Genomic DNA, 27,310 nt, shown 5'->3' on the forward strand with positions numbered 1-27,310 from the left:
ACTGACACCTGAAATTAAACTGTTTTAATTGTATTTAACATTGTCTATGCACAAGCTTTATCATTTTACCATATAAGTACATTTTGATACTTTATCATTACCAATCAGATTTCCCCAAGATATTCATTAAGGGGTTGCCATTATTATGCTGCACTGGTCTGTTAGTGTTTAAAACTCTAACACAGAGGTTGAAAAGGGAATATCAGGTTAGCAAACCAATTAGGTTTCAGACAGTGGCGTAACTTCAGATGCCAGGGCCCCCCTCTGCACAAAAAACTGGGAGAATTTAATATATAATATCCCGAGAACTATATAAGAATGGCACAGTTGTAATTCCATTTATAAATACCCCAGAACTATAGAAGAATGGCACAGTGGCAATTACATGTATATATAGCAAATGGCACAATTGCAACTTTGCACATTAAGGCAAGGAAAGGGTTAAACCACCACATGGCAGTGCAATAAATGTGATTTGTATTCTTACCGCCCTGCATTCTTTCTATGCTGATAGTGTTGTAGGGGAATCTGCAGAGTAGAGTAGTGAACCACTTTTTGTCCTGCTTGTCAGCAGAGTCCTGGACAGTTAAACTTATACAGGCACCCTTTTCCCTGCCCTCCATTGGACAAGTCGGATAGCTGCATGGAGGTCACCTAAGGCAGTGAGGCACTCTGGATAAAAAAGCAGGAGCCCTGCAGAGATCCGGATTGCCAGCACTGTCAGTGGCGTAACTACTCGCGGGTGGGCCCTGGTACAGGATGGGTACCCGGGGTTTGCTGTTGTTGTGTATTTGTAAGCTGTAACAGGAATTGGCACAAAAAACAGCTGTAGCTGCACCCCCGGTAGTTCCTCTACTGCTTAGGGGGATGTTCCTGCTGAATTGTGCTTAGTACAAGGGAATACCTATGCTGCCATTGTTTTATGGGATCTCTCTGTACAGACTATGAGCAAACTTAGGGCTGTTCCTGCTGAATTGTGCTTAGTACAGGGGAATATCTATGTTGCCATAGTTTAATAGGATCTCTCGTTACAGACTATGAGCAAACTTAGGGGCTGTTCCTGCTGAATTGGGTTTAGTACAGGGGAATATCTATGTTGCCATAGTTTTATGGGATCTCTCGTTACAGACTATGAGCAAACTTAGGGGCTGTTCCTGCTGAATTGTGCTTAGTACAGGGGAAGTATCAGCACAATGGAAGAGAGTCACAGATCACCATAATTGTTGCAGGTGTGGAGCTTCCCCTTTTATTTTTCACCACTAGTGTATCAATTGATGCTGCCATAGTTTTATGGGATCTCTCTGTACAGACTATGAGCAAACTTAGGGACTGTTCCTGCTGAATTGTGCTTAGTACAGGGAATACCTATGCTGCCATAGTTTTATGGGATCTCTCTGTACAGACTATGAGCAAACTTAGGGACTGTTCCTGCTGAATTGTGCTTAGTACAGGGAATACCTATGCTGCCATAGTTTTATGGGATCTCTCTGTACAGACTATGAGAAAACTTAGGGGACTGTTCCTGTAGAATTTAGACCATGCCCACTATGGTAGAAATATTAAATATATTGACAGCTAGGCATTTCTTTTAGCTGTCCCTAAAGCACAAATCTCATCATTCTGAGAATGATTAACCCCCTGTAGTTCCGCCAAGGCTGACAGCACATCAATCCAGGTCGCTGGCATCAGATAAGGACATGTCACATAAAGTGGCGTAACTAGCGAGGAAGCAGACCCCGCAGTCACGGGGGGGCCCGGGAGGAGAGGCGGCCCGACTAGGATTTTACTTCCTAGTAATTTCTGCATTTGCGCTCTTTAACTTGTGCAGGAAGCCTTTTTTCCTGGCTGCATGTGGGCTGGGCCGGAACAACTATTGTGTGGTTGTAGGGGCGGGCAGACCAGAAGAAGAACTACTGGCTGCAACGAGCCTCAAGCCCCACCCTGCCTGGCCCACCTGCTCCATTTACACAGGGCCTAGGAGGGGCGGGAGCAGAGCACTCTGCACTAATTGGCCACACAGCTCACTAACAGGCCCACTGGCCCGCCCATCCATCAATAGCAGCAGAGCACTCTGCATACAAATATGGCTTGGAAGTCCATTCACACTAACCCCAAAATGCCTTTCCATTGCTGAGTTGCTGGCTGGGCTCCTGACCTGACTGGTCATCTGTTGAAATGTGACCTTAGCAACAGGTTGTGAAGGGACTGGAAGGGGGGGGGGGGTGGAGAGACATGGTTTGAACACTTGCAGGTCACTGGCTGCTGGACCATCCTGGACCCACCCACTTACATTCAACTGACCAGTAATGTAATAGATTATTTACTAGTGGACCCACCGCACTCCTCCTGCTGTGTGTTAGGTGTGTGGCTTCAGGAGTCAACTGGCATGTGACTGTCCCATTGCTGTGCTGCCTGTGTCTTTCACCTGTGGCTGTGCCTCTCTAAAAAGTCACTAGCTGCACCTAAAAACCAACACACCTGACCCAGACCGAGAGTGAGGCTGAGTGAGTGTCTTTAGACAGCCCCAATCAGCAGCAACAATAACCTCTGCTCACATCAAAATTGTAAGTCTTTTGGGATTGTCAGGGGGTATTACCATGATATGACTGATTGTTATAAACTGCTTGATTAACAGTGGGTTAATGTTTCTGCTGAGATTCTAGCTATCTTTATAACAGAGCATTCTGTCACAGTGGCACAGATCCTGTCTGATCCCCATTGTAAGCAACAGTCCTGCCCTGCTTTATGGCAGCTGAGATTCTAGCTATCTGTATAACAGAGCATTCTGTCCCAGTCGCTGCATATATCCTATCTGATCCCCATTGTTAGCAGCAGTTCTTCCCTGCTTTATGGCAGCTGAGATTCTAGCTATCTGTATAACAGAGCATTCTGTCCCAGTCGCTGCATATATCCTATCTGATCCCCATTGTTAGCAGCAGTTCTTCCCTGCTTTATGGCAGCTGAGATTCTAGCTATCTGTATAACAATAGCAATTACATATACTACTCGTTAACACAAATGACATTGAAGTGAGTGATAAAATATTCTTTATTTGTACTTTGCAGATGTTTGCCTACGCCGTAATCTGCTCTACTGGAAGACTGAGAGAGGGCTAAGTTGAAACATGTTTTTTAATAAAGTACATTTTGCTGTTTTAAACCTGTATGGATTTGTTCCTTTCTACACATTATATGCTTGTGGCTATAGCAGGGCTTTGTGGCCTTTGTGTTGCATCGACTAGGATAGGTTGGGGGGGGCCATATGTTTTTTTGCAGGGGGCCCTGTGACTTCTAGTTATGCCACTGGTCACATAAGTCAAGTAGCAGAGACAGGAGTAAGGGGGGTTAGAGAGAAATGGAGGTAGAAGGGAGGGTGAGGGAACCGGCTAGACGGGTTGAAATCACTCAAGCTTGAGGGGAAGCCGCTGCTAAGTTTCCACAGGACCCCCTGGAGAAGCAGTGACGCTGCCACACTAACACAGAGCAACTATTGCAATTACAGAGCGTGTTCAGAAAGCAGTGCAGCCAGTACCTTACTGTCAGATAGAGTGATGGGTAACTGCCAGGCACACACTGCCAGACATTTCTCAACGGGTTTCTTATTACTCTGCGTTACTACTGCTTTGTTCTGGGATTATAGAATGAGGGGTTAATGGCTTACCTACAGTTGTACCATAGAGTTTTCTTACGCTGTTCTTCCCCTCTGCCAGTGGGAAAAAAGCTAAAACTGCAGGCTTATCGGAACTCCTGCTCTGGGCAAGTCCTATATATGATCGTTTGCATGAAAATTGAGCAGTGACATGTTTCATTCTTACAGAAATTGAGATACTTTGGCAGCCATATAATAATGTAGCTCTCAGGTTTATTACAGAAGATGGAGAATATTGTTTTGCTGGTGTAAAGACTTGGGATATTATTACTATGTGAGGGCAGTCCGCCTGTTATTTCTCGCAGTATTAGTGGAGCTTCTCAGTGCCACTAGGCCGCCATGTAACTGCTCCTTTATGTGAGAGCCATTGGGCATTCACCTCCCCTCTCTGCGCTGCACTTTTTGCCTATGGAAGCAGCACCCACTGGAGGGAAGTGATGGGCAGCGGCTCAGCCTATTTATCTCTAACTACTCTCTCATCCCGACTAATCTCATAGGGGGTGAGCGCTAGGCCGCTCTTCTAGCAGCACAATTGGCTGTCTGACTTCCGGCACCTCCATGAATTCCCTGTCTCTGCACGGGGGTACCCAGCGGTCCGGATAATTAACTGCCAGCACCATCCCCCGAACTGGCTGCACATACTACTGAGGAAGCAGGCCCCCACCGGGCCCCCTGTACCCCGGGCCCCCCCCGCGACTGCGGGGTCTGCTTCCTCGGTAGTTACGCCACTGGTTTTAGAACGTCAAGTAACAATTATTTTAAAAATCTGTTAAAAATGATCCACATTACCTATAGGTCACTTTTATGTACATTAATGTTTTGAAAACTAGCTTTTTTCATGTCAGTATCACTTTAAGAAAATTGAGCTCATAAAGGAAATGAGAGGCCTAGAAAATTGTGTCTAGGGACGAGTGGATTATTCTGTTGCATTTTGCTGTGAAAATATGCCTGTATACTCTAATGTTTAATTTGAAAATGATTCAACATCAATACAAGCACACTAAAAGTTAAGAAGCAGTCCCTAAGATAGGGATGGGCACAAAAAGGCCATCAACTGTTTTGTTAGCATAAATAGCCAGTTTCATAGCATCACTGCACATTTTTTATAACGAAATCTGTATTGGGATCAAATACAAGGTACTATTTTATTAAAACAGAGAAAAGGGAAATTATGGGATGGGAGATAGCCACATCCCATAATTTGGAGCTTTCCGAATAACGTTTTTTCCAGATAACAGATCTTCTTCCTGTATATCTAGCAGGTTGGAGAAAAGGGAAGTTATGTTTTCAAATTTGATTATTTGATTAAAATGAAGTCTTTGGGAGATAGCCATCCCATAATTTGGAGCTTTCCGAATAATGTTTTTCCAGATAACAGATCTTCTTCCTGTATATCTAGCAGGCAGGAGAAATTAAGGAAATATTTGAAGCAAAAAATTGTTTTGCATCTAGAAAGAGAAAGATTATTAATTCCTAAGGGAAAATTAGCTTTCTAAAAGCTGTGCCAAATAGCTTTAATCTGAAAATACTCCAGCTAAAACCTGTCAAGGTCATGTAGAAGTCAATGGCAGAAGTCCCAACAACAATTTGAATATGTTTGTAGCTTTTATGATGTTGGGGTTTGTTTTGTTAGGTTTTGCTCAAAAACTTGGTTTAAGTTTTCGGTTGCTTCATCCCAGATGAACTGATTCGAGTTTTTTCCATTCAAGTTTTTTCTTAAATCTGAAAACTTTACAGTTGTGCGTTCATTCGAGGTATAAAAAAAAACTCCATTGGTGGATGAGTAGTCACAAAGTTAACAGCATTATTAGGAAACGTTTAGGGGATTTTAATAGAAAAAATGCATTATACTTATGATATTATTATTTATGCATTATACTTTCTCTTGTGAAAGAGAAATTCATTGGCGAACCTTGAATGCCAGTAAATATCAATGACCTGTAAAACGAATGCTCTGTTATATCTAATAAAAGTAATTAAAAAAAAACAACAACTGGACTGCTCTGTTAGTTATCCCTTCTGGCAATAAAGCTGCTAAATCTACCATAGGTTAATGGAACAAGATGTGCATTACCCAAGCTTACAGGAACAGCGCAGTGACTCCTTCAGGTCCATTTCAGGTTCATTCTACTTGGGGTTTTTAAAGCTCAAGTTTCTCCAAAGGAACTGTGCAGAGTAAATGCGAAATCTTTGGCCATTTCTATCAAATACCATGGGGCAGAACTTTTAGTAAAAGAAAACATTTGTTTTAGCAACCTATGTTAATAAAAGACCCTGGATAGTCTAAGGGGGTTATTTACTAAACTCTGAATGCAAAAATCATGAAAAATTTATGATTTTTTTATTTATAAAATTGGACTTTTAAAAAATTGCAAATTTTTCGGAATTTATTAAACCCCGAGGATGGAAAAGTCTGAATCTGAAAATCCAGCATCTCAGACCTTTCGAGGTTGCATATAAGTCAAGAGAGAAGTCCAAATGATTTTTTGATATGTGCTGGCTTTCGTGCAATACCTAGAAGTTTTCGGGTGAAAATTTCCCCAAAAATCTTGAAAAACGGATGGAAAAATCCAGAAGAATTGTGAAAATCAGATTTAAATTCCCGCAAAGAAAATTTTCGGGAAAATGTAATAATAAATAAGCAGATAAAAAACCTGAGCAGATTTGATCGGACTTGGTAGCAGAAAATATTGAGATTAATTCGACTTTGATAAATAACCCCCTAAAAGTTGAACAATATTAAAGAAATTGCTGCACCTAGTGCTGAGTGAATTTTTCGGCAGGCATGGATTTGCAGTGAAATTCTGCGTTTCGTTGTCAGATAATTTTTCTGAAAATCCCTGGCAGCAAAAGTTTTCACTGCAAACATTTTTTAAAATTCAGTGTATTTGGAGTAAGAAACAAAAAATACCCATTGGCATTAACTTTAATGCACTTGGAGTAAGAAAGAACTCCCACTGACTTCAATGAAAAATCCCTTTAACCTCAATGTGTTTTTCGTACATTTTCCCAGTGAATATTATGGACAAATCTGTCCCTTTTCACTTTGCTCAATAATTAGTGAAACGGTGCAAATTTGCGAGACGCATTTAAGTCAAAATGCAATTTTTTGTAGCGACTTTTTTCATGTCATGCAGCTTTTTTTGCATTTTTGGAGTTTTTCACAGCGAAAACCTGGGAACAATTTCATTCATCACTACCCATGCCATCTATATTTATGAAGTGTGTCTTTATAGAATTGAGCTTGTGGGAAACAATATATTGCAAAGAGTCGGCTTGTGGGAAACAAGATATTGCAAAGTGTCGATTTTGCAGTTAGGTTGTCCTAAGGAAAGTTACTGATTATCACCAAAACAGTGGACTACCAATGAACTCTGTTTTTAATGGTTTTAGCCTGTGTTAAGCATTAGTATTGTTGACTATAGATTTATCTTAGACTAGAGATAAACTCCATGGGAGACATTGTCGGATGGTGTTGGATCAACAAAATGCATCAAAAGTAGTCACATGGGTCAAAATATAATGGTAAAAACCGTTTTTTTCAGAGTGGTATAAATTATTTTTCCTTTTGTTTCATATACACACCATCCACAGTGTATTAGTATTTATAAGCATCAAGAGTCGAAACAGACTGGAACATAGGCAGTACTTTTCTATGCAATCACCCTTTATTGGTGTTTAATCACGACATGTTTCGGGAAGAAATCCCTTTTTCAAGTGATACAAAAAAGCCAATTGAATATACAGGTATAGGATCCCTTATCCGGAAACCCGATATCCAGAATGCTCCGAATTACAGAATGGCTGTCTCCCATAGACTCCATTTTATCCAAATAATCCAAATTTTTTAAAATGATTTCTTTTTTCTCTGTAATAATAAAACAGTAGCTTGTACTTGATCCCAACTAAGATATAATTAATCCATATTGGATGCAAAACCAGCCTATTGGGTTTATTTAATGTTTAAATGAATTTCTAGTAGAATTAAGGCATGAAGACCCAAATTACAAAAAGATCCACTATCCGGAAAACCCCAGGTCCCAAGCATTCTGGATAACAGGTCCCATACCTGGACAATAAATACCCTGCAGGCCTAAGTCTCCACCCAACTACACCATGTGACGCACATTCATTGCTGGTAAATTTAACCCTTAAGTCCATGTATCCAGCACCTTTTCTTGTAGTGCAATCCATAGTGTTATAAATACGACTCCATAAACATCCTATTGAAGTAAAAGATACTTTAGACATTGCACCTCGCCTATCTAAGTATTAGCGCAAGACACTGCATAACTTTGCCTGTCAAGCTGAATAATAAAAACATAGGAAACATGTCACTTCTTATATTATTTTCAAATATTCATTCACTGTAAGATTTTCTACACTTACATTTGTTCAGTTCCTAGTTCTGTGATCTGCATAGAAACAAGGGTAAATTCGATACTTATAGGAAACATTTATAACTAAGTTTATCGTTAAAACCTTTCGGTTGCATTGTATCCAAAAGCCTTATCCATTTATTTTCTTTTTGTAGAAGCATTTTAACCCTATCTCCACCTCTAGGTAGCGGTTCTACTTTATCTAAAACTCTCCATCTGAAGGGTGGTGTTTTGCTTCAATAAAATGTTTAGACAGTAAGGAGTCGCTGGGTTTTTTTGGGTCAAAATTCCTTATATACCCCTTATGTTCCCCAATGCAAAATGTAATGGGAGTGATAAAAAAATTTGATGGATAAATTACAATACAAAATTTATCTGACATGACACGACTGTCGGATGGGAACGCTCCATGTTGTGTCTTCTTCTGACGAGATAAAATTGGTGGCATCTGACTGACTTTTTTTCTCATTGAAATAAATTGATTAATGTAGATGCATGAATGAACTACACCATCTGACTTTATCTGAGCCAAGTTTACATTGTAACTAGAGGGTAGTGATGTGCGGGCCAGGCCGATACCCTCGGGTTTGGGCTGATCCTTGTACTCCTCTTCACGGGTGCAGGTTGAGCTTTTCTCCTGCTCTCCCCAACCGCCACCTTCAAATGGCGGCTTCCGGCTTTATAGCCGTGCGCCTGCTCGTCCCGTCCTTTTTGTGACCTCATCAGCAAGGCGGGTCGTTGCGGATCTATAAAAGGAACCCGGAAGTCAGATGCGGGCTAAGGAAGGGCGGGTGAGGGTCGGGATAAACCAGGCCCGCACATCACTTCAATAGGGGGATCAGATTTCATAGCATCCTACAAATCTTGTGCTGTTGCATGGTGCTGCATGGTGTTGGATGGCACAATCAGTTAAAATCTGACCCACAAAATCTGATCAAAATTGTCCATGTAATTTTACCCTTATACTGTACATATTACAGGTATGGGGCCTTTTCATATGTTAAAGGGTTATTTATTAAAACTTCTAATGTATCTACACGTCAGAAATTTTTATCTACTATGTAACTATTTCCTTTTTCTTTCTACTGTAATTCTTATTTTATGGTCGGGCTTTGCACAGCAACAAGCATTTCACTAAATGTCGTACTTTGTATGTTGTGTATGTGACAATTAAAATTTGAAATTGAATTTGAATTTATCTGTTCAGGCTTTTTGGGACAAAAACTCAAATTGTTCGTGGAAAAATAAACTCAAATGTTTTGAGATTTATTATACCCTGATGCTGCAAAAAGCCTGAATCCGAAAATCAGCCATCTCAGACCTGTCGAGGTCCTATATCAGTCAATGGGAGAGGCACCTATCTCAATTTGAAGTTATAGTTGTCTGTGCTGGGTTTAGTACGAAAATCCAACTTTTGGGTTTTGGGCAAAAAATTTCAAAATTAGAGTGATTCATGAAAACAGCCCAAAACATTTGAGCAATTTGGGTTTTCACTCGTTTCTTTACGTTTTTTCTGAGATGAGATTAAAAATAAAAATAAAGTTTTTTATTTAATGAATAAGCTAAAATCGGGGATGGGAGTTTGGTTGTGTTTTTTTTAAAATAAAATATGAGATAAATTCGTATTTTAGTAATTAACACCCCAAGCTTCTAGAGATTCATGTAAATCTTAATTAAACAAACCCAATAGGCTGGTTTTACTTCCAATAAGGATTAAATATTATCTTAGTTTGGATCAAGTACACAAGCTACTGTTTTATTATTATAGAGCAGAAACAATTTTCTGTGAGGGGGTTGGACATTGCAGTATGCTCATGAAACTTCAAGAAGGAACTTATTGTCAGGATAAATAAGCCTGGCCTATACAGTGAAGAGAAGCAGAAGGGAGCCAGGGAGGCTAGCTAGGGTTATCCAACAATAATCAAGCTAGTAGTTAATGTAGGCTGTATAGAAACATGTGAAGTGGCATGCAGAACAACTGGCATTCTGATGTGGCACAGCAGCCAAAGTGAAAAGGGAGTGGTTGAGAATCGATATAAGTGTGGGCTTTAAACAGGAGTGTTAAGGATTGCAGTAATTGTAGTTAGTGAGGTACAAGGTAATACAGCAGTGAAGAAGCTTTAGGTTCTGTAGAGGGTAAAAGGGTAGTTGTGGAAGGAAGGTGCCACTCAACACAGTAAGGGAATACGTCCTCTCAGAAGAAAAATCCAGTGAATCTCCCTTCAGAACTTTGGCATCTGCTTTTAGGGTGTGATATGATAACACTGGGCATTATCGTTGTCCTCACTCTTCTGCTGCTGGATTTTGTGAAGCGCAGGAAAACATGGCGGAATTTCCCTCCTGGCCCTCCCTCCAGACCCTTTGTGGGGAACATGCTGCAGCTAGATGTTTCCTACCTCCATGACAGCTATACCAAGGTAAGAAATACAAGTGTCTCAGCAATTTGTGGCTGCAAAGAGTGAAAAGTATCTGACTGCTAAAATAGTTTTAATACAGTGCTAGGCCTGTAATGTTTATAGAGTATCCACTTAATGTAATGTAATTCTGTAATCTTGACTGGCTCTTGTTTATGTTTACCATTCACATCAATGTTTCCCTTTAGGGTAAGGCCACACGAGGAGATTTTGTCGCCTGGCGACTAATCGCCTCGTCTTCTGAGAGACTATCTCCCCAAACTGCCTCAGTGTGTTTTCCCATAGGCTACAATGAAAAGTCGCCTGCGCTAATGCACGCGCGCGATGCGTTTTCTATAGCTGCCCCAAGAAAAAAAAAAATCACACATTATTTTTGTTTCACTTATGTTTTCACTTTACAGTAGCTTCATCTAGGAATCTATTTCTTTGCTGTTTTATTTATAAGATATTAATTCAATGCAGCCTGCTGTGTGGTTAGTTTTTTGCTTCACTTTTTTTGGGAAGTGTTGGGGCTGTGCTCTTGTCTCAATGATAGTTTGAGTATCACGAGGCCAGCTCAATTAGTCAACCATAGCAAATTGGGGAAAAACTTTATATTTTGACTGATATTGATGCTTACAACAGCCTATATTCTCCCCTCTCCAGGCCAACACTGGCACCTTAATCAATTGATGGTTTAAAATGAATTCATAATTACTTGATATTATATTAAAGCACTGGCACTTTAATTAATGAACTATATTTTATGGTTTAATGAATTCATAAATTGATTGTTGGCCATACTGATTAATTAATTGGTTGTCGTGCTAGCACTGAATTGATTGCACAAATTACTTTCACTATTTGATGCACTTTAAAGGAATAGTTCAGTGTGAAAATAAAAACTGGGTAGATAGGCTGTGCAAAATACAAAATGTTTCTAATATAGTTAGTTAGCCAAAAATTTAATATATAAAGGCTGGAGTGAACAGATGTCTAATAAAACAGCCAGAATCCAACTTCCTGCTTTTCTGCTCTATAACTCTGAGTTAGTCAGCGACTTGAAGGGGGGCCACATGGTACAAATCTGTTCAGTGAGTTTGTAATTGATCCTCAGCATTCAGCTCAGATTCAAAAGCAACAGATATGACCCATGTGCCCCCCCAAGTCTCTGATTGGTTACTTCCTTGTAACCAGGGTAACCAGTCCGTGTAAACCAAGAGAGCTGAAAAGCAGGAAGTAGTGTTCTGACTGACATGTTATACGTCAAATCACTCCAGCCTTTATACATTACATTTTTGGCTAACTAACTATATTAGAAACCTTTTTTTATTTTGCACAGCCTATCTATTTACCCAGTTTTTATTTTTACACTGAACAATTCCTTTAAGGGTAACTTAAATTTTAAATCAATTCCGGAATAGTGTGGGGTTACTACTGTCTGTTTTTAGATAATTGTTGTTTAGTAATTAAACCTCTACACAATCTAATCGTAAAACTTAAAATAAACTATAAGAATGATCCTTTGGTTTTGACAACACTGGCACCTTAATCAATTGATGGTCTAAAATGAATTCATAATTACTTGATATTATATTGAAGCACTGGCACTTTAATTAATGAACTATATTTGATGGTTAAATGAATTCATAAATTGATTGTTGGCTATACTGATTAATTAATTGGTTGTCGTGCTAGCACTGAATTGATTGCACAAATTACTAAGCATTAAGCACTTTCACTATTTGATGCACTTTAAGGGTAACTTAAATTTTAAATCAATTCCGGAATAGTGTGGGGTTACTACTGTATGTTTTTAGATAATTGTTGTTTAGTAATTATACCTCTACACAATCTGATCTAATCGTAAAATAAACTATAAGAATAATCCTTTGGTTTTGACAATTTATATATATATATACTGTATATATACTGTATATATATATATATATATATATATATATATATATATATATATATATATATATATATATATATATATATATATATATATATATATATATATATATAACAATTCATTATAATTTTTTTTGACTGTCCTTAAAAAGGTTCCTGACAGTCGGGGAAGTGCTATTAAATCAGGAAAAACATTGAAATGCTGAGAACCCTTCAGGATTCTCCTGGTCAATCTCTAAAACATCTATGTCATAGTGTAGGTGCAAATAAAGAGCCTGTTTCAATTTCAAGATCTACTTAATTCCATTAGCTATTTAGTAGGGATGCACCGAATCGACTACTTTAGTATTCGGCTGAATCCTGAATCCCTTGTGAATGATTCGGCCGATTACAGAACTGAATCTGAACCATTATTTGCATATGTGAATTAGGGAAAGAAAGAGGAAGGAGAACCTGCAGCAAATGCAAACGTTAAAATGTTTTTAATTCCTTGTTTGTGTGATGAAAAATCACATGATTTTTTTAATTCAGTTTGGCCAGGCACTTGGATTCGGCTGTATCCGAATCCTGCTGAAAAAGGCAGAATTTGTCTGAATCCCGAACTGAATCCTGGATTTGGTGCATCCCTACTACTTAGTTTACATGGCAGAAAGTGGGTCACATTAATTTTTCCACTGGGAAATAATAATTTGTGCGCTGTTTATGATGTAGAATAGGTCAGCATTGGAAGTCTGTTCTTTTGTTATTCCTTAGGGCAGTGATCCCCAACCAGTAGCTAGCGAGCAACATGTTGCTCTCCAACCCCTTGGATGTTGCTCCAAGTGTCCTCAAAAACAGGGGCTTATTTTTGAATTCCAGGCTTGGAGGCAAGTTTTGGTTGCATAAAAAACAGGTGTACTACCAGACAAAGCCTCATGTGGTCTGCCAGTCCACATAGGGGCCACCAAATAGCCAATCATAGTCTTTTTTTGGCACTCCAGGAATGTTTTGCATGCCTGTGTTGCTCCCCAACTTTTTTTAATGTGGCACATGTTCAAAATGGTTGGGGCCTTAGGGGATAATAAAGGCTAGCATTTCTTTATTAGCCATGATTGCATCAAGAGAGCTGAGCTCTAATATTGGTTTCTTTTTATTAAGCTTCCAGTGCCCTCCTGTTCCTCATGCTGCATATGGATACACACCTGCTCCAGGAGGCTATGCACCAGACAGGTACCCTCCAGCTCCAGGAATATATACACCCCCACCCCAACCATCAGACCCTTATCCATATGGACCCTGCTATGAATGGATATGGACCACCTCCAAATCCTATGGGATACCCGTATGCTCCACCAGCAGGTATTTATGCTGAAGGGTTAATTTGTACTGAAAATAAACTCAAGATTTTTCAAGATGATCAAATTAATTAAAGTATTTAAGGAAAGTATAATAAATAGATAGAGCTGATATAAAGAAATATAGCAGCTTCCACTTATGTGGAGAGTTATATCCACTGTGTAAGTTTCATGTTTCTACAGAATGCAAAATAATAGGAAGCTGAACACAGCCATTTCAGCAGTGGAAGCTAAGTAGGAATTAGTTTAAACCAAATTTGTTATTTTTTTCTACCTATAGTAATGTGTAGCTGATTGAATACGCCACCATTATAATCAGTGGTTCACTATTCAAATTCATATCCTAGACATACCAACATACAGAACAGTTTGTCCAGAATTTTAAGTATTTGGCTAGTTCATTATTACCTCATCATGCTAGAGAAGAATCTGTCTTTGTTCTGAAGCAGGCCCAGCTGAGACTGCACATTGTCTGCTGATTATATAATACACAACACACTGATAGGCCACATTCTTTTTAACGTGTTCAGGAAAAGTCAGTGGCTAAAACAATCCCTTAGAGGATATCATGTCCTGGACCTTCAGTCGTATTCCATGTTTTAAAAGTTTCAGTAACTGCAGCTGCTTGTGATTGACTTAATTTTTTTTAAAGTAAAGGTATGGGATCCTTTATCCGGAAACCTGTTATCCAGAATGTTCTGAATTATGGAGAGGCCGTCTCCCATAGACTCCATTATAATCAAATAATCCTATAATTCTCTATAATAGTGAAACAGTAGCCTGTACTTGATCCAAACTAAGAAATGATTAATTCTTATTGGAAACAAAACCAGCCTATTGGGTTTATTTAATGTTTACATGGTTTTCTAGTAGACTTAAGGTGTGAAGATCCATATTACGGAAAGCCCCATTCCCCCAAAAAGCCCCAGGTCCCAAGCATTCTGAACAATAGGTCCCATACCTGTACCTATTTATATAGCACCACAAGTTTGCATAGTGTTTTACTTGTAAACGCAGATTGGTACTGTTTATACAGATTAAATAGTTGTAATGAGGACCCTGTCCAAGGAGCTTACAATGTATTATATGTTTGTTTCACTGGACTCATATACTGTCCATGTCTAAATCAATTTTAGGGAGCTATTTATTAAAGCTTGAATTTTTCTGGTCAACTTTTTAAAGGGGAAAACTCAAATTTAAAAAACTTACAAGCCATAATATTACTTTTAATTTTACCTATATTATATGCCATGTTCTCTTTAGTAATTAAATATTAAAATATATAAAGTATATGCTTGAAAATCAGATATTACAGTAAGGGCTAATATTAGGGGCTGATTTATCAAGGTCGAGTGCTAGAGGTTTTTTTTTTACCTCAAATGAATGCCCCCGAAACTCAAATTGTTTCTTACTTAAAGTGATGCTGACACTAAAAAATTTATTTTTAAAATATTAATCTGCATTAAGGGGCAGATTTATCAGGGTCTAATTGAAATTCAAATTTTCATATTCGAATTTCGAGTTTATTTTAGTGTCATTCGACTAGGGAATAGTCCAAATTCGATTGGAGTTTAACAAAAACCCAAATTCTGAATTTTATCATGTACTGTCGTTTAACAAAAACCCAAATTCTGAATTTTATCATGTACTGTCGTTTAACAAAAACCCAAATTCTGAATTTTATCATGTACTGTCCGTCTAGAAATTCAAATTTGACTATTCCCCCATCTAAAACCTGCCAAATTTGTGTTTTAGCCTATGGGGAACATCCTCCAATCAATTTGGAGTCATTTGGTGGATTTTTGAAAAAAAATAATTATTTTATTTTTAAAGAATTAAAAAAAAATGTTTTTAATTATATTTTGGTACGAATTCAATTAGAGTTTGCAGCTCAATCCTATTCACCCAAATATAAAAATATAAATTTCTTTAAATAAATTTTGATTGGTCATTTTTTTTAAAATTTTAAGTTTATGGGAGTTCATGGGAATTTTTAGAAACTCCCATAAACTCGAAATTCGACCCTTGATAAACCTGCCCCTAAAAGTTACATATAGGTCACGTTGATTGTTCTGTTTTTGTAAGTAATTATTACTTTAAGTTCCTAAACCAGACTGTTTTGCCAACCTGACTGTCCCATCTCAGTCTGTCAGTTAGAGTTTCTAATGCTAACTGAATACTGCTACATAAATATGGCAGCCCCCTTATACAGGAACATGGGGTAAGAAAGAAAGTTTTTTAATTTTTTTTAACTTTTTTTTTAACTGGAAAATGTGAGTTTTGACCAAAAATTACAACTCCAATACTCTAATTTCTGTGGAAAAAACAGCTGGAACCTTAATAAGAATTCGTATTGACATCAAGCTCCTTAGGAAATCACCAGGCCTGGATTTGTGGTGAGGCCAAAAAGGCCTGGGCCTAGGGCGGCAAAATTAGAGGGGCACCCAGCCACATCATCGAGAGGAGCATTGGAAACCGTGTGCGAACACGGGGGAGTATTTGTGCGCGTTTGCGGCAGGCACTAGGACCTAGTGGCAGTCGAATGCGCTTGCAGTGGGGTGCACGGGCAGGTGCTAGGACCCAGGCGGCCTAGGGGCAGCAATATAGGAAATCCGGCCCTGGAAATCAGAGCCACATAGCTGTAGAAAACTCTATACTATCAGCTCATTTGTATTTGTTAGCTCAAGTGGAAAGCACCTTCAACACATTCAACAAAAGTACAGAACTTAAAGGAACAGTTACACCAAAACAACAGTGGACAGTAATATCTATTGCATTTAATGTATAACACAGTAAAGGTCAATGACCTTTATATCACACTGCACAACTGAACTCTGCATCAAGAGGTTACCATGGTAACATCATTGTGATGTAGCTGAATGTTATCTGGCTAAAAGTAGGTCACCATTATGACATCATTATGACATCATAATGACTCATTATGACATCATAATGACTTTCTCTCTAGCTATAAATACACCTGTGCTATCTGCTCAGTTTGTGTTTTTCAGCTGAAGGTGCAAGACGTACCTTCACTAACAGCACAAAACTAGATCACAACACCAAAACTTATCACTTATAACAGATTAATGGTGAGTGACTTCTCTGACCCGTTATTTGCTCTTATTCATAGTCTCTCTGTTTTTATACTTAAGGTTGTGTAATCTAATTAATTTGAATTGGGATGATTTACTTCAGGCTAATGGGACAATTTACTAACATTTGTATTTTTATTTTTTTTCACGAATCATGTTGTTTTCTCTAAAAAATAGGTTTTTTTTTTATCACAGTCCGAATTTATCTCAATATTTTCTGCTACAAACTCAGATCAAACCCGGTTTTTTATGCATATTTATTATTACATTTTTCCGAAACTTTGCTTTGCGGGAAAAAAAACAATCAGATTTTCAAAATTTCAAGTTTTTTTTGGAATTCTCACTCAAACAGTCCGAAAACTTCGGGGTATTGCACGAAACCCAGCGCACATCAAAAAATCATTGGGACTTCTCCCATTGGATTTTCAGATTCAGACTTTTCCATCCTCAGGGTTTAATAAACGCTGAAAAATGCGTGATTTTTTAAAAGTCTGATTTTATAAATAAGAAATCACAAATTTTTCGTGATTCTTGCATTCGGAGTTTAGTAAATAACCCCCTTAGTGTTTTTAATTTCTCTAAAATTTAAAAAATTTGACCTATATTAAGGGGGAGATTTATTAAGGGTTGAATAGATTTCAGAGTTTTCATGTGGAAAATCTGTATGATTCGTATTTTTCACGATTTTTTCCGTTTTTTTCCTGCAAACAAAATTATCGTGAACGTGTATTAATAAACAAGGCAAAAAAACCTGTGCAGATTTGGACGGACTTTGATAAATGGGCCTTCCCATATTGAAAGTGTTTTAAAGTAACTCAAATATTATATACTGTTTCCCTGCACTGGTACAGCTACTATAGTTTATATTAACAAGCTGGTGTGTGTGTAGTCATGGGGGCAGCCATTCAAGCACAGGTTACACAGCAGATACCAGATGCACTCTGAAGAATCCCATTGTATTCTAGTAACGAGATTATCTGTTATCTGCTATGAACCTGTGTTTTTTCACTTTTTTTTTTAGCTTGAATGGCTGCCCCATGGCTACACAATAGCCTATTTACATAAACTATAGTTGCTTTTTTAAAGCAAACATATAACTTCTACCAATGCATAGCATCACTAGACTATAATTTAATTACTTTAAAATAATTTTATAATTGGTGTTACTGTTACTTTATTTCCAATATCTATTGAATTTAATGTATAACCCAGTAAAGGTCAATGACCTTAATGTCACACTGAGTACCTGAACAAGGCAATAAGAGGTTACCATGGTAACATCATTGTGATGTCACTGAATGGTATCATAATGACTTTATCTCTCGCTATAAATACACCCTGTATAAATACACACATAACTTCTACCAATGCATAGCAACAGTAGACAGCAATATCTATTGAATTTAATGTATAACACAGTAAAGGTCAATGACCTTTATATCACACTGCACGCCTGAACTCTGCATCAAGAGGTTACCATGGTAACATCATTGTGATGTAGCTGACTTGTCTGGCTAAAAGTAGGTCACCATTATGACATCATTATGACATCATAATGACTTTATCTCTAGCTATAAATACACCTGTGCTATCTGCTCAGTTTGTGTTTTTCAGCTGAAGGTGCAAGACGTACCTTCACTAACAGCACAAAACTAGATCACAACACCAAAACTTAACACTTATAACAGATTAATGGTGAGTGACTTCTCTGACCTGTTATTTGCTCTTATTCATGGTTTCTCTGTTTATATACTTTAGGTTTGTACATATATAATTGTGTGTAATCTAATTAATAGTAATTTGGATGATCTCCTTCAGGCTAATGGGCCAATTTACTAACATTGGTATTTTTATTATTTTTCACAAATCGTTTTTTCTCTAAACATTTTTTAATATCTCTAAAATTTTAGATATATTAAGCGAGTTATTTATTAAAAGTCGAGTTGTTTTTTACCTGAAAATTTTGATTTTTTTCAAGGGTATTTTGAGTTTTGACTGAAAAATACCCTTGAAAACTCCATTTTTTTCATGGAAAAAAACATCTCGACCTTTAATAAATCTGCTCCTAAATTTCCAGTTGCCTTTGACTTAATTCTAATAGATACCGTATTTCTCTGACCTGTTATTTTCCCTTATATGTGGTCCCTCTGTTTATGTACTTTAGGTTTAAACATACAAAGTATGACTGTGTGTGATCTAATTTACTTTAATTTTTTGTTTAATTTTGTTGATATCGGTCATATTAAATGAGCCCACCACCCATTAGACACTATTGATTAATTATAACGAAAACTAAATAGCAAAAAGTATACATCTTAGGGTTAAGGCACACGCTCAGATTCAGGGAGATTAGTCGCCCGGCACCTAATGCCCCTGAACGGCCTCCCGCCGTCTAGACTGTAAATCGCCGGCTGAATGGTATTCGGAGCGCTTCGTTTTCTGAAGTCGACCAAAGTTTCCTCGTGAGGTAAATTCGGGCGACTTCAGAAAACGTATCGATCCGAGTGCCATCCCTCCGGCAATTTACATTCTAGTTGTCGGGAAGGCAGTTTGGGGAGATTAGTCGCCCTGAAGAAGAGATTTGTCGCCATTCGACTAATCTCCCCCAATCTGAGCGCGTGTTTTAACCCTAAAGCAGTATCACAGACTATAGTATTTAGAACAGGGTTAAGGATGTCCCAGATGCTATATGGTTATGCATACCTTTATATGAAATCTCATTTTATTTTTTTCACCTTTCCTTTATGCAGCAACACATAAAGAAATCCAACATGAATATAATGAAGATATTTTACTTGTTTTTGATTGAGTGCATCATCATAGGAATCAGCCTACCTTTTGGTAAGTACAGCGCTTGGTTAATGACAGATATATTTTGGCTACAGATTTTTGTCTAAAAGTTCAGCTACTTTTATACCAGCTCCAATTATCTGTGGTATGTATTGGGCAGGTATAGTTTAAGAATATAAAATAGCCCATGTGGTGTAACTACAGTCACATGGGCAGGGTGCAGGGCTTGTACTTGGTCTACCTGTCCAGTCCCTACACCCCCATGTGCACATGTGCAACACCTTTTCACTTCTCTCCTCTATGTCGCACCACATCATCTTCATCAGGAGTGTAGGCCCAAATGCAGTTGCTCCCCCTGGTAGTTACACCACTGAATAGCCCAATCCCTAACTAGGACTTGCAGAGCTCACCATTATAAATGTATGAACCATCTAGACAAGCTATGATTCATGAACATGAGTGTATTGGTGTGTGTATAAATGTGACTGGTTTGCCTATGAATTTTTGGTTAATAAAAAGGTTATAATGAGTATGAATGTGGCTTTCTGCATGGCCTATATGAATGTGAGTATATTTATGTGTACATGAAAGTAAGCGTGTGAGGATTTTCATTTACGCATGTTTGTTTTGGCAGCGGAGACTAAAATTGAAGTCCCTACGACAGTGACTGCAGGTCAAATTGAATTAAACGGTGAAGTAGAAGATGCAACCGTCGACTCCTGCCCTGAATGCAAATATACAGGATATATTATAATATTATCGGCTATGGTAACAATTGCATTGCCAGGAGCATTTGGATGGTAAGTCTCTTACACTTATACATTATTTATCCATATATATATATACTAGACATTAAGCCCGTTACATTAACGGGCGCTAGAACGGGCCGCCAGAGACGGTCCATGGGGCACATGCGCAGTAGCGCAATCCCACGGACACAGGGACGGGACGCAGAGACATTTCAACTTTATTATATAGGATATTTATCTACTGCCATTTGCAGAGGTCCAGAAGTCATAGTACCCAGCATTCTAATTTTGCTATGCCTTTGAATGGGCTGGCAATCACTTTTATTGATTTGACGGCGCTATATAAATAAATGATGATGATGATGATGATGATTTAACTATAATTACTAGACTGGGAACATTTTCCGGGCTATTATTTAAAAGGGCACTTAATATTCTGAAAGAAAGTATATTCTAGCACATCATTTATAGACTAATAAGTGACCTATTAAATCAAATTGTCATATTGGCTGATGTAACCTAGATTCACCCAATTTCATCACTGCTATGTCAGTTGGATATTCATAGTGGAGGTCACAGTTTCTTTTTTTGACTTCCTTTTGCATGCCTTTTGTATGACTGCAATTTATTCTGCACCAAAAATTATGCCACAAACTGTGTCAATATATTAGCTGGGCTGAAAGAATTGAGGGGATCACAGTCAACTGAACTTGATTAACTCAATAAACTGTCCCATTCCCTTGTGCAGGTATCTCTATTACCGACTAAAGAAGAGGAATGCAATGACCGATGAAGAAAAGGCATTGGAAGATTCAAAGCCTGATACTTTGGATTCAAAAATACCTTTGGACAATTTCAAGCTCCTCTATGAAAAACTGATTAAGAAGAAGACAACTGATAATGAAGAAAAGACAACAGAGGATTCACAGCCTGAGACTTTTACTTCAAAAATACGTTTGTGGTTGGCTACAAACTGCACTGTTGAAAAGTTCAAGCTCCTCTACAACACAGTGAGAGAGAATAAGACAGTAGAAAAAATAATTGTGTGGCTATCAACAAACTGCACTGTTGAAAAGTTCAAGCTCCTCTATGACAGACTGAGAAAGAAAAAGCCAATCTACGATGAAGAAAAGGCAATTGAGAAATCACAGCCTGAATCTACACCCTCTAAATCTGAAACTACTGCAAGGTTTGTATCCCTAAACTGGTCTCTCTGTTTCTCTTAAGGTGGTTTTGTTATATTTATTTTCTGTGTAAATTAAAGGTATGAAGCACAGCTTCCTTTCCTTGCATATAAGTGGCAGTTGCATTGATGCTAGTATTAGATCATAGCAATTAACAAATAGTGATTTACAAATGATATAGTAATATTAGTGGTGATTACTTAAAGAGTCAAGAACTATGGCTCATTATAGATATAGGGATGCCCTGTTCTGTGCTTCGCTTTTTTTTATTGCAGCATAGTTAGTAATTTGGCTATCCATACTTTTTATCACTTCATTGTTTACATAACTTGCCTATTCCTGTGGCAGATAAAAACTGGATTATCCACAGAGATACAATACACTCCACTCAAATGTGTATTTGTCAATGTCCCCTGAAATATGTATTTCTTAAAGCACAATGAATTTATCTTCTTTATATGTTTGTTTAGGGATATGCTTGACACGGGCGAGAAGACAGCCACGACTAAGGAAGATAAGGAAGACAGTGCAACTAAACAGTAAGTTTGTGTAACATAAATTAAGCTTTTCCTTAATAAGAGGTTTTTTTGGACAATTACTTTAGCAAAAAAGCAATTAGGCTAGTGGGCCAGAAATTTCCATCCTATGAACTGTACCCTGTTACATGCATTTAATAAATACTTTTTTGTTCTCTTATCTAAGACACACACACAGTTAGTCAAGCACTCTGTTTGAGCTGTGGAAAAAACAGCCATTTTCTTTTTGGACTCTTAGGCTACAATTTCGTAAGACATTTTACCCTTTAGTTATGATACCCCATCCATATTACTGTAAACGTTCCATTCCGGCTCATCCTGTAACTTTATTATAAATAAATCTACACTGGACAATATAGTATCCTCTATGGATTATGACTGGGTAAGATATTTTTCTCACCACACCAATTAAAGGGCAGGTCATGATTGTTTATTTATTCTCTTTGTTCAGGATCAAAGTCACAAAGAAGAAAAAGAAAAAGGCTTCTGTAAAACAAAGTACAGATGAGCCAGTACAACCTGAGCAAAGCCCACAAACACTTGCTTTGCCTAAAAAGTAAGTTTAAAGCCCACGTTTTACTTTTTGTTTTATGATGTAAAAGTTTACTATTATTGTACCAAGTTATTAAACATAATGGAGTTAAACTGCTTAAGGCAGTGACAATTCATTAAAATTCATTCATTTCATGGCTTTCAGGAAATGTTTGATAAACTGGAAAAGGGATCAATCTGATACGATTCCTGCATTTGAGCCATAATAAATCTGTCCCAATGCTTTGGAGCAGTCTGAGGGTTTAGAGTTAACATTGATAAATCAGAAGCTCTGACTTTTTACTCTGGACTCCCATGTTCAGAAATTATTAAAGATGAATTCTGAATTCTAGTGGACAAAAAAAGGGGTTGAAATGCCTTGGTGTGAAAATTGCCCTAAATTAAAGTTGGTTTTGGCCCTTAACTACCTTACACTTATATTGTTTATTTATTCTCTTTGTTCAGGATCAAAGTCACAAAGAAGAAAAAGAAAAAGGCTCCTGTGAAAATATCTGTGGAAGAGTCAATTAAAACTCTTTCTGTAAAACAAAGTACAGATGAGCCAGTACAACCTGAGCAAAGTCCACAAACACTCGCACTGCCTAAAAAGTAAGCCTATGTTTTTTGATGTAAAAGTTGATTATTATTGTACCAAGTTTTTAAACAGAATGGTGTTAAACTGCTCAAGGCAGTAAAAATTCATTAAAAGCCCTTCCTTTCCTGACTGTCAGGAAGTGTTTGATAAACTCGAAAAGGGATCGATCTGCTAGGATTCTTCAGTTTGATCCATAATAAATCTGCCCCTATATTGTTATCTGGGATGTTTGGTGGTATGGTGCATAGAACCATTAGCCCACAGTATATGACTTAATCACCATTGGCTCGGCCATTTATAACATAGCTCTGCTCACAGATGATACAATTTTTTTCCATAACAAGCCCTTAATTGCACATTATCTCGTCTTTATAGACAATGCTTTGGGGCAGTTGAGGGTTTAGAGTTAACATTGATAAATCGGGAGCTTTGACTTTTACTCCGGTCCCCCATGTTCAGAAATTATTAGAAATAAATTCTGAATTCTAGGACAAAAAAAGGGTTTGAAATACCTTGGTGTGAAAATTGTCCTAAAGTAAAGTTGGTTTCGGCCTTTAACTATCATCCACTTTTATTATTTATTTATTCTCTTTGTTCAGGATCAAAGTCATAAAGAAGAAAAAGAAAAAGGCTCCTGTGAATAAATCTGTGGAAGAGTCAATTAAAACACTTTCTGTAAAACAAAGTACAGATGAGCCAGTACAACCTGAGCAAAGTCCACAAACACTTGCACTGCCTAAAAAGTAAGTTTAAGCCTATGTTTTACTTTTTTGTTTTTTGACGTAAAAGTTGATTATTATTGTACCAAGTTTTTAAACAGAATGGTGTTAAACTGCTCAAGGCAGTAACAATTCGTTAAAATCCCTTCCTTTCCTGACTGTCAGGAAATGTTTGATAAACTCGAAAAGGGATCGATCTGCTAGGATTCTTCAGTTTGATCCATAATAAATCTGCCCCTATATTGTTATCTGGGATGTTTGGTGTTAGGGTGCATAGAACCAGTAGCCCACAGTGTATGACTTTATCACCATTGGCTCGGCCATTTATAACATAGCTCTGTTCACAGATGATACCATTTTTTTCCATAACAAGCCCCCAATTGCACATTATCTAACCTTTATAAAAAATGCTTTAGGGCAGTTGAGGGTTTAGAGTTAACATTGATAAATCGGGAGCTTTGACTTTTACTCTGGCCCCCCATGTTCAGAAATTATTAGAAATAAAATCTGAATTCCAGGGAAAAAAAGGGTTTGAAATACCTTGGTGTGAAAATTGTCCTAAAGTAAAGTTGGTTTCAGCCTTTAACTATCATCCACTTTTATTATTTATTTATTCTCTTTGTTTAGGATCAAAGTCATAAAGAAGAAAAAGGCTCCTGTGAAGAAATCTGTGGAAGAGTCAATTAAAACACATTCTGTAAAACAAAGTACAGATGAGCCAGTACAACCTGAGCAAAGCCCACAAACACTCGCTTTGCCTAAAAAGTAAGTTTAAGCCTACGTTTTGCTTTTTGTTTTATGATGTAAAAGTTTACTATTATTGTCCCAAGTTATTAAACATAATGGAGCTAAACTGCTTAAGGCAGTGACAATTCATTAAAATCCATTCCTTTCATGGCTTTCAGGAAATGTTTGATAAACTGGAAAAGGGATCAATCTGATAGGATTCCTAATTTTGATCCATAATAAATCTGCCCCTTCATTGTTATTGGCTCGGCCATTTATAACATAGCTCTGCTCACAGATGATACCATTGTTTCCATAACATGCCCCCAATTGCACATTACCTAACCTTTATAGACAATGCTTTGGAGCAGTCTGAGGTTTTAGAGTTAACATTGATAAATCAGAAGCTCTGACTTTTACTCTGGACTCCCATGTTCAGAAATTATTAGAGAAGAATTCTGAATTCCAGTGGACAAAAAAAGTGGTTGAAATGCCTTGGTGTGAAAATTGCCCTAGATTGGTTTTGGCCCTTAACTACCTTACACTTATATTGTTTATTTATTCTCTTTGTTCAGGATTAAAGTCATAAAGAAGAAAAAGAAAAAGGCTCCAGTACAACCTGAGCAAAGTCCACAAACACTTGCACTGCCTAAAGAGTAAGTTTAAGCCCATGTTTTACTTTTTTTTTATGATATGAGTTGATTATTATTGTACCATTAAACAGAACCCCAACCGTGGCAGTCTACCCTCATAGTTTAAGTCTTCCACCCCTCTAACCAATTTAGTTGCACGTCTCTGCACTCTCTCCAGCTTATATATATCCCTCTTAAGGACTGGAGTCCAAAACTGCACTGCATACTCCAGATGAGGCCTCACCAGGGACCTATAAAGAGGCATAATTAAGTTTTTATCCCTTGAGTTAATGCCCTTTTTTATGCAAGACAGAACTTTATTTGCTTTAGTGGCCACAGAATGACACTGCCCAGAATTAGACAACTTGTAATCTAGTGTGATACTTATTATTTCTTCTATTTGTTTAGAAATGCTTGTGCCGTCGATGTAACAGAAGCAGAACAGCAGCCAATGGTCCCACTCGCAGTGAGTGTTTTATCCACAGAAACGAAAGATGTTCAAACAGAAATCTCCATATCACCAATTATTCCAGAGTGCCAACAACCTTTAGTAGAAAGCCAGGAAGAAACTCCTTGTAACGTTTATTATAAGAGGTAAGATTATTAAGCTTAAACCAATTCATTGGAATTTGGTGGAAAAAAAAAATATAAAGCTACACTTTTGTAAAACCAATTTTGATCCTAACCTTTATATTTCTTTTGATTGTCCAGGAAAATAGTTTTGACATGGGTGGAGGAGATCACAGATGATGAAGAGGAAACATCTACTCCCCAAGTAAAAGAATTCCATAAATAGATCGAACATGTGAGTTGTTCTTAATCTGCACTAATCAAATGAATTTGTCCTGTTTTATATTAAAGCAATTAAAGCACACACATAGATGAATATTTATTATAGATTGATTTGATTGAAATGTTAAACCAATAATTATATTTATGCGCGTCTCATGAGGGGGGGGCAGTGTAACCAGAAATATTGTTTGCACTGTGTGATTGATTCTGGAAAACCTTCATAGACATTACTAGACAATTAATTTATAAATGACATTATTTTATGATTTATTTGCCTTAATTAAACTATTTTGTAAAACATATTTCAATAGATTAATCTTAATTTTCATTTTTTTAGAACAGCTAACGATACAACATTGAGTTGATTTGGATCCATTATCCGAGGAACACTTTCGATTTACTGAGAATATTTCTACAAACCCAGACAAATGGATTATAATAATAAATAAAATAATCAAAATATATTGCTTTACAGAAAATGTATATTTATTCCAGAGGTTTAATAATAAAGGGTGCAGTGGTTACAACTCATCTGCAGCCTAGTCTAGTGATATATTTGGGCCACGTGATTTCTATCAAAAGTTAAAAGGCTAAGGGATATGGGTGGATAGAGGGCCTGGTGGTGATTGGTGTGTGGGAGGTGGAAGTGGATCCAGACCTTCATTTTGCTTTGTGACCTATAGGCCTTAGGTTACGCCCCTGTTATGTTTATCATCTGGCAGCAGCAATACTCTTGATTAAAGAGATACTGACACCTGAAATTAAACTGTTTTAATTGTATTTAACATTGTCTATGCACGAGCTTTATCATTTTGCCATATAAGTACATCTTGATACTTTATCATTACTTATCAGATTCCCCAAGATACTCAATGAGGGGTTGCCATTATTATGCTGCACTGGTTAGTGTTTGGAACTCTAAACACAGAGGTTGAAAAGGGAATATCAGGTTAGCAAACCAATTAGGTTTCACAATGTCAAGTAACAATTATTCTGTGAAAAATTATCCACATTACCTATAGGTCACTTTTATGTACGTTAATATTTTGAAAAGTAACTTTTTTCATGTCAGTATCACTTTAAGAAAGATGAGCTCATAAAGGAAATGAGAGGCCTAGAAAATTGTGTCTAGGGATGAGTGAATTCTTTTGTTGCATTTTGCTGTGAAAATATGCCTGTATACTCTAATGTTTAATTTGAAAATGATTCAATATCAATACAAGCACACTAAAAGTTAAGAAGCAGTCCCTAAGATAGGGATGGGCACAAAAAGGCCATCAACTGTTTTGT

At 37.4% G+C, this 27,310-nt stretch overlaps 1 protein-coding gene across 1 annotated transcript; it reads left to right on the forward strand.

Annotated features, from left to right (window-relative positions):
• Positions 1–19,415: 19,415 nt before the first annotated feature.
• On the forward strand, positions 19,416–26,484 carry LOC108713560 (titin-like). Its single transcript, XM_041590708.1, has 12 exons — positions 19,416–19,607; positions 20,191–20,356; positions 21,054–21,494; positions 21,960–22,028; positions 22,477–22,581; positions 23,022–23,165; positions 23,751–23,894; positions 24,498–24,635; positions 25,172–25,252; positions 25,637–25,822; positions 25,940–26,033; positions 26,358–26,484. Exons 1-11 carry the CDS (start codon positions 19,511–19,513, stop codon positions 26,022–26,024), a joined length of 1,656 nt encoding a protein of 551 aa, XP_041446642.1. The 5' UTR covers positions 19,416–19,510; the 3' UTR covers positions 26,025–26,033; positions 26,358–26,484.
• The last annotated feature ends 826 nt before the right edge of the window (positions 26,485–27,310 follow it).

The sequence above is a fragment of the Xenopus laevis genome, chromosome 4L (assembly GCF_017654675.1).
Source record: "Xenopus laevis strain J_2021 chromosome 4L, Xenopus_laevis_v10.1, whole genome shotgun sequence".
NCBI lineage: Eukaryota > Metazoa > Chordata > Amphibia > Anura > Pipidae > Xenopus > Xenopus laevis.

Bases quoted from the DNA above. Each gene is read 5' to 3' on its own strand.
- LOC108713560 (XM_041590708.1), top strand. From the start codon at position 19,511: ATGCAGCAACACATAAAGAAATCCAACATGAATATAATGAAGATATTT. The intron at 19,608-20,190 runs GTAAGTACAGCG...TTGTTTTGGCAG, and splicing joins AGGAATCAGCCTACCTTTTG to CGGAGACTAAAATTGAAGTC. The intron at 24,636-25,171 runs GTAAGTTTAAGC...CTCTTTGTTCAG, and splicing joins ACACTCGCTTTGCCTAAAAA to GATTAAAGTCATAAAGAAGA.